Source organism: Rosa chinensis, chromosome 4 (genome assembly GCF_002994745.2).
Source record: "Rosa chinensis cultivar Old Blush chromosome 4, RchiOBHm-V2, whole genome shotgun sequence".
Lineage (NCBI taxonomy): Eukaryota > Viridiplantae > Streptophyta > Magnoliopsida > Rosales > Rosaceae > Rosa > Rosa chinensis.
The window spans coordinates 61225852-61234620 of NC_037091.1; the positions used below are offsets into that span (position 1 = coordinate 61225852).

At 35.7% G+C, this 8769-nt stretch overlaps 1 protein-coding gene across 1 annotated transcript; it reads left to right on the plus strand.

Moving 5' to 3' along the window:
- Positions 1-4348: 4348 nt before the first annotated feature.
- On the plus strand, positions 4349-8406 carry LOC112198050 (beta-glucosidase 40). Its single transcript, XM_024339064.2, has 13 exons — positions 4349-4492; positions 5017-5083; positions 5261-5319; positions 5415-5490; positions 5618-5689; positions 5870-5957; positions 6044-6299; positions 6468-6583; positions 6721-6935; positions 7079-7110; positions 7472-7574; positions 7728-7836; positions 7968-8406. Exons 4-13 carry the CDS (start codon positions 5430-5432, stop codon positions 8140-8142), a joined length of 1227 nt encoding a protein of 408 aa, XP_024194832.1. The 5' UTR covers positions 4349-4492; positions 5017-5083; positions 5261-5319; positions 5415-5429; the 3' UTR covers positions 8143-8406.
- Positions 8407-8769: the final 363 nt, after the last annotated feature.

The window sequence follows — 8769 nt, forward strand, 5'->3', positions numbered from 1 at the left end:
TAGAATATGAACTAATCTCCTAAAATTTAGACAAATAAAACTTTGTTTAAAGAAAAAAATGAAGAGATTATATTAATTTTAAAACGTCTATTGCCCTCCAATATACGCATATTGCTCCCCAATAGACATTCAATTTTTTTTTTCCTTCAGCCCCATTACTTAAAAAAAAAAACTGCTTTGGGCACCCAAGTCAAGAGCTCGACCAAGACCACCGGATCGAAGCACCTCTGGAGCTCGCCGCCGACTTCTCTCACTCTCCGAACCTCCAGTCCTCGTCGAAAGTTGCGAAGAGCTGCGCTGCAGGTGAAGCAAGGGATCGGGCGAGCGGCGCAGGATCTGGGGAACACGCCGGCGTGGAGCTGGTGACGTTGGAATGGTCTAGAAGAGCGAAGCAGCCTGAATTAGATTCGATTCGAGCTTATGGTTGCAGCGAAAAAGCCGACGTGGAGCTGGTGAGGTTGCCGGAATTTGTTCATGGTGGTTGAGATAGGAAGTTGAATCGGAGAAGATTGATGGAGGAAGTCAGCGAGCTCGTCGGTGAATGAACCTCGATCAACATCTGCTGGATTTGCTTGGAGATTCGGAGTTGAAACGGAGAAGATCGATGGAGGAAATCGGCGACATCGCTCCGGTCAGTCAGCGCCGGAAGTAGAGAGAGAGAGTCTTTGGGGAGAGAGAGAATGAGTGGCAGTTCTTGTAATTCATTAATTGAGTTAAGGGTATAATGGTCATTTGTTGTCAAATTGTGTATATGGGAATAAAAATCTGTTGTTGGGGTAAGTGAGATAATTTTTGTTCATTTTGATGTTTTTGGTCAAGAACCCAAAAAAAAAAATTAAATCACACCTATATTCTTTTTTACGTCTCTTCTTCTAAACCCTGGACGTTGTAATACATCTTTTTTCTCCACACTTCATCATATCAATTTTGATCATTGACATGGATTCTTAAGACCTCGCTCAACAATCTTCTCTTCAATTATGTCGTGTTTGGATGAAATAATTTTAAATTGTTGAGAAATTTTAAAACAATGGAATCTACCGCTCCATCAATTAGAATTTCCATAAATTGCAATTTCCATTGTTTGGTTATATTTATTCAGAATTTGAAATGTGTAATAAATTAAGAAGATTTAAAACAAGTTAAAATATTGAAAACGAAAATTACCTTGTTTTTGAAACTAATAAAGTAAGAAAAGTAAACTTTTGTAAGGAAATTCGAAATGATACAATGATACATATTTTGATGGAAATTGAAGTGAAGAATTCGGACAATCAATTCATTCATTTCTTTCCATAGAGAAATTCATAATTTCCAAGTATAGAATGTCAAATGAGATAATTCATGTTAAGAAGTTATGAACTGCTTATTTTCATTTTAAATATCATATTTTTTTCCTTCATCCAAACTCACTGTTGAGGTGTGTGTTCTTCATCTTGTTTATTATTCTCATGTTTAAAGATTTGAAAGGAACAATAATAAATCTTTAAGGATTTTCCAATATTTAACACAAGTAATCAATATGGCCATTTACAAAATGTCAACCTAGACTGATCATACTAAATAGTAGCCTTAATATAGCCAAATAATATAATATTTCATGATTTTTTAGATTAAGGGTATTTTAGGTACTTTGGGATGTGTATTTAGTAAAATATTAGAATGGTAAATTAAATGAGTGGTGTATTGAGAATGGGGTATGTATTTAGTAATTGGGGGTGTGTATTTAAAATTTCTCAAAAAATAACGGTGAAAAAAGTATAGAGTAAAATTCATATTTGATATTTGCTGGGAAAATTTTGAAAAATGACTTATTTTCAACCTCCGAGGGGAAACATTATATTTTTGTGAGTCGTTTAAATAGAAAATATGATATATCATATAAGTTATAACATCTTAATATTTAATACAGTGAAACGTTATATTTGTTATGTATCGTTTCATTTAGATGTTATATCGTATTTTGTATTATATTAAGACAGTGGAGACAAGGAAGTGGGTTAGGCCATCTCCAGTAAGAGAGGGCTATATTGGAGTCAGGGCTATAATCTCATAAATATTATTCTTTATTCATAAACAAGTGAACCATCTCCAGTAAGGGAGGGCTAAATTTTAGCCCTATCAAGTATTTTATGATTTTACATTATGTTTTTAAATTTTTATGATTTTATTTTATTTTAATAATATTTTAATTTAGACTAAAATTAATTTATGAGGAAAAAGGTGTATATTTGGATGAAGTATTTATGTGGTATTCTGATAAGTTTTTTAAGTGTCACGTGCCACTTCGGAAACAAAGATATAGATTCCCGATTAGATATAGTGTCGACGTGGCAAGATTAATTATTCACCATTGGATTTAATTATTTGCATGATTATGAGCCATTGGATTGAACTATTGCATCACAAAGAGCAAGATTGGGCTGATTTTCTATGGGTCCCACCAAGGGCTAAAGGGCCACCCATAGGGCTAAATGTAGCTCTCTCCACCCACCTCTCCACCTCTAGCCCTTTGAACCTTCCCTTGTTGGAGTCCATTTTTTAGCAAAGAGGGCTTAAGGTTAAGCCCTCCTTATTGGAGATGGCCTTATGTGCTGATGCTTTAGCCAAATGGGTAATTTTAAACTTCCTGTTTGGATTAGATAGTTGCTTAATGCTGATGTTGCAAATTTTCATATGATTATCTTTTTCAACTTTGATGATTGTAGACAATGCTTGGCCTAGAACCAAATCCAGAGTGGATGATGGAGATGATGTGAGATGCTCATCTACATTTTGGAAAAACCGAAAAACACATCAATACATTGTATTGCTTCAAAATTCAAATCTTCTTCCTTAAACTTTCTCACCATCAAAGTTGTTAAAGATTCGAAAACTTGTGCTGATGAAGTGATGAGCAATCCTAATTAAAAAGGGAAAAGCTTTTAATAGGTGGAGAATATACTAGTTACATCATTAGAAAACAAGATGCAAAGTGAATTGAACAGAATTGAAGCCCATAACATTCTTGTTTTAAATTAGGATATCCATTCTGTATTTATCATAAAATCACATTTCATTGACTCCATATAAGTACATGCTTTGAACTTAATGGAGCCAATTAATAATTTGAAGGACATGAGTAGGAGCCGTAGGTGTTGTCCTTCTGTCCTTCCTTAATCAACTTTGCTACGGTTATGGTTGCTTCTTGAACAATTCTCCAGCAGTTTCTAGCATTTCATATCGACGTACAACAGGCTTATAATTACACATAATCATTAACAAGAATACAAGATACATAGCACAAGCAACACATGGATCCAGTCATTTCAAGCATTTCAAAATTTTAATTCAAAGTATCAATGTCATATTGATGATCAGCACCTACTCAATATAGAAAAACCCAGTATTGTCCTAAAATACACCACCAGAAGATGGCATCATAAAGGTAGCTCTTTAACAAACCGATCTCAAATCACGAAAAAGCAATATTCCATTTTCATTGTTGGTACATGCACTTGGCCTTTCTTTTTATCTCAAAACGGATGTCATACTAGGTACTGGGTATGTGATTCATGAATCATACAAGTGTGCGACTAGATTAAATAGAATGAGGTAAATTCTAAAAGGAAAAACAAAACAAAAAATGTAACACTTTGTATTAGTGAATCACAAAACAAATCATAATCTTAAAAAATTACGGTTATGGAGAAGTACGTACGTTTATAGTTTGTGTAATGTGCACAGTTGTATCACTTGATCTTATCCTATTCTATGCTTTTGAATACTAATATAAATCCTAGAACTAATAAGGTGTGGAATGGCAACGAGACTCTAATGAGCCAATAACACAAACGGAATCAAGGACATAGATTAGAACACACGATTATATAAATGAATTGCATTCCGAGACAAGGAAACTAGGGAAAGGCTGGAAAGCAATCCCATACTCTTCCAAGATAATTGATGAAAGCAAAGAGCCAAAGACAATGACCAAGCTGACAGGAAAAAAAAATAAAGGAATTATAATAACACATAAAACCAAATCTCAAAGCCTCATGAATGCATTGCAGCAGCTATATATAAATGCCTCTTCTGGTATGGGAACGTGTGAACTCAGGACTCCCCAATTCCTCATTCCATGTTTGCCACTTTCCCCATAAATTGAAAAAGCTACCATCTTTGATCTTTCTCTCTTTGGCCGTTTTGGGATTCCCCACCCACCATTTTATGCCTCTTTCCTTAACTTCCCAGTTCACATTAATTTGTGGTTTGATTTGTCAGTCTCACTATAAATCTAGCATCTTCATATAAAGCTCCAATCTTTTTTCAGTATAAATCCCCAATTCTTCATTCTAAAACCCCATAGAGAAGCTATGGGGGGCAGAGAGGCATTGCTTTGTTTATTGCTTTTCAGGTGATTATTGGGTGTTTATCGGAGTCTGAGTCGGAGATTAACAGAGGCAGCTTTCCAAAGGGCTTTGTTTTTGGGACTGCTTCTTCTGCCTTCCAGGTTTGTCACTCTCTTATCTTTTCCGGTACTAAACGACTAGAACTTGTCTAACACAGTGATTAATCCCGTGAAGATAGAATAGGATGCTGAAAGCGAAAGAAAGTTTGAATTATAATATCACGGTGTTTCGTTTCATCTCAACTCTAAACAACACTTAGGAAGTAAGAAATGACGGTTAAGGTTTGGAGAAAGGAGGGAGTAGACTTTTCCGCGTTTTCTATGTTTTTGTTTGGATCTTCAAACTTCAAAGAGCCAAAAGGACAAAATGAGCCACTCTGTTTCATGATATTTGCAACTCACCCTTTGTTTTGTTTATGGCTTTTTATATGTTGTTCCTAGGCTAGTGACAATGAGCATTTTTGACTTTATATACATTGTTCTTGTCACTAACGAGTTATATGAATTCTGGCTTACCACCTTGTTTGATTTCTATTATTATTATTATTTTGATTATTTATTTCGATAGGAATGTATGTAAGATATACTGATATACAAATGGTTTATATTTCTTCTGGTTTTGTTAGTATGAAGGCGCAGTAAAAGAGGATGGGAGGGGGCCTTCTGTATGGGACATTTTTTCACACACTTTTGGTAATGATTTACTATCTTCTTGTTGTTTCAAACCTCTAATATGATTTATGTGGATGTTAAAGCTATTTAGTATCAATCCAAGCTTCTGCCAATAGGGTCTTAAGGGTTCAAATCCATAATTCCTCCGACTATATAAGCAAAATATTGAGTGTTTTAATTGCTTACATTGTGCTGCAGGTAAAATAACTGATTTCAGTAATGCAGATGTTGCTGTGGATCAGTATCACCTTTATGATGCAAGTCTTCTCCAACCAGTCTCGGATTTCTTTTTGGGTTAAGAGAAGTAATGACATTATTGATTAAGGCTAATTTTTACTCTATTTGTGAGCAGGGAGATGTGCAACTTATGAAGGATATGGGAATGGATGCTTATAGGTTTTCGATATCCTGGTCTCGGATTTTCCCCAGTAAGCTCTAGCAGTTCTATAAGCTTTTCTTATGTTACATTCAAGATTTCTATAGCTATTGGAAGAAGCTTGGAATGGAAGAAAATACAAGATTGAAATTCCTAAAGCTGAGCTTTATGTATATCAGATGGAACGGGGCAAATTAATCAGGCAGGGGTTGATCACTACAATAAACTCATCAATTCATTGCTAGCAAAAGGTAACTTCTACATATTCATCAATCATTACCCTCCAAAATTTCATGTATAGCTCCTGATAGTTGCATTATTTTTTTTGTTTCATATTCATCTGTGAATAAGCTGTGACATCTAATCAGTTCAAGATCTGTCATATGAGGTTTCTTCTAAACTAACTAATGATGATATGACCTCATCTGCAGGAATTGAACCGTACGTAACCCTCTACCACTGGGATCTTCCTCAAGCCTTGGAAGACAGATACATTGGGTGGCTTGACGCTCAAATCATGTAAGCAATGCTGACAATTTCATGCCTTTACTTTCTGTAAGTTTGATCAATATTCAAGTGATACATATGACCTCAGTCAATTACAGAAAGGACTTTGCAGTATATGCGGAGACATGCTTTCAGAAATTCGGTGACAGGGTGAAGCACTGGATCACATTCAACGAGCCACACACATTTGCTGTGCAAGGATATGATGTAGGTCTCCAGGCACCAGGAAGATGCTCTATCCTACTGCACCTTTTCTGTAGGGCCGGAAACTCTGCGACTGAGCCTTACATAGTTGCTCACAATGTCATCCTTTCTCATGCAACTGTTGCCGACATTTACAGGAAAAAGTATAAGGTAAGAAGACGGAATTGATAATTAAATTAGGACATGATCTTCTTCAACCCAAAGAAAGTCTTTAAGCCATTCTTTCATTCAAGGGCTTGTTATACATGCAGGCATTTACACACTTAACCTGTGTCAACAACAAAATTTTGTTACTGATGCTACTTTCTTCCTCTGTAGTCAAAACAAAAAGGATCAATTGGGGCATCATTTGATGTTATTTGGTATCGATCGGCAACAAACTCCACAGCAGACATTGAAGCAACTCAGAGAGCCCAAGATTTTCAGCTTGGATGGTATGCTCATGACCTTATAAGAATATGTTACTCCATTGTTGAAATTTAGGCCTACAAGTTCTCCTTGCTTTCATTGCTTATATTTTAACAAGAAATGGGCATTGATCTAGTGTAATCACTTTGTTGTAATACAACAGGTTTCTTGACCCATTTATGTTTGGGAATTATCCATTCTCTATGAGAAGTAGAGTTGGAAGCCGGCTGCCAAAGTTTTCCAAATCTGAGTCTACTTTAATCAAGGGGTCATTGGATTTTGTGGGCATTAATCACTACACTACCTTCTATGCCAGTAACGATTCTATAGTCAGACTACTGAATGACTCTCTATCAGACTCTGGTGCCATTACCCTTCGTAAGTCACAATAAACACTACAACATATTTCTGTTATATTTAACAGATGGTACAGTCAACTTCCATAACATTAGAACTCTGTAATTTGAATCCTCTCAACTGTTGGTTTCTGACTGAATATATTACTCTCGTCCTGTTTTCAGCTTTCAAAGATGGGAAACCTATTGGAGATAAGGTATGTAGTGTATATTTTTGTGCACCCATGTGTGTTGTATATAGTTATATACACATCATATCTATTTTGAAATATGTCCTCTACATTTAGGCTCTGTATATGATACATACAGGAGATGACACACACACACACACACACACTCATCTATACCTAAAGCAATGAGAGGAAATGTGATACCAAAAAAGTGGAGGATATCACATCCTGTTTTCCTTGTTCTCTTATGAGTATCTAATCATTCTTTGCAGTCTTTAACTTGTTTCAAGAGATTGGGATCTGATAAAATATATCATTGTAATGCTAAATGCTTCTACTGTTTGATTTTTAAGCCTGATTAGGCATTATTGGTCATGTAAAAATGCAGGCAAATTCGATATGGTTATACATAGTGCCTGAGGGGATGAGAAGCTTAATGAACTACATCAAGCAAAAGTATGGCAATCCTCCTGTGATGATCACTGAGAATGGTAAGTTCTGAGAGCGAAATAGAAGGGATTAATATAAAAGTAGTTCTACTTAGTGATCATTTCATTACCTACCAGACTATGTTTCCTTTTTGAAAGATACTAAAACTCATAAGAAAACGAGCTGATGTATTCTTCTTTTCATTATTTTCACAGGCATGGATGACCCGAATAGCCCATTCATTTCCCTCAAGGATGCTCTAAAGGACAAGAAAAGGATCAATTACCACCGTGACTATTTGTCAAACTTGCTAGCTTCAATCAAGTATGTATAAAGAAATATCTTTGACTTTATCTATGAATGTGGTTATTGATCGATCTAGCACTCCATGTTCATATATATATTATGAGCTCTGGCAGATCGTGTTAACCTCTGTTCTGGTTGAATATATGCAGAGAAGATGGGTGCAATGTGAACGGTTATTTTGCATGGTCTCTACTGGATAATTGGGAGTGGGCTGCGGGATACACTTCAAGATTTGGTCTCTATTTTATTGACTATAAGGACAAGCTCAAGAGATACCCTAAGGACTCTGTTCAATGGTTCAAGAACTTCTTAACTTCTACTTGAATAAGATGGTATGATAGAATTCACGAAAGCTACAATTACACCCCAACTCATCAAGTACAAAACAAAGTGGTTGTTGCAGTTCATGTTCTTGGTGGGAGCAAGGGAGCTGTCGTAAACCATGGTAGTTGTGTGACTTGAGTCTTTTCTAATGTGTTGATTTGTACAGACAAATTGAAGAAAAAGAGCACACAATAATGTGAATTCGTGAAATTTCGAATGACAAGAAAAAAGTGTTGATTTCAAATGAATACCTCGTCTTGCATATATACTGTTATTAATTTCAAATGCCATCAAGGAAAGAACAGGTTATTTCAATTGCATTTATATGTATATATCGAGTATGGTTAAGTATTCGAAGTTCTCCTAATGGCAAGAATTTGTGAATGGATCTAAGTTCACTCTTGTTTTATCGTTTTATTTAGATCCATTGATATGCAACCAGCCAACCACAACTTTGTTGGTCAGAAAGTGACGATCGAGAAGTGCACCATTTTACTTTTGTCAAAATTGATTAGGGAAGATCGGTTCAAGCTTCTCATATTTGCACACATCGCGATGTGCATACTTTTCCTGCACTCTCCATATGCAGTTCCCGTCTTTCGTAGCACCATCGTAGTCCGTCCGGAA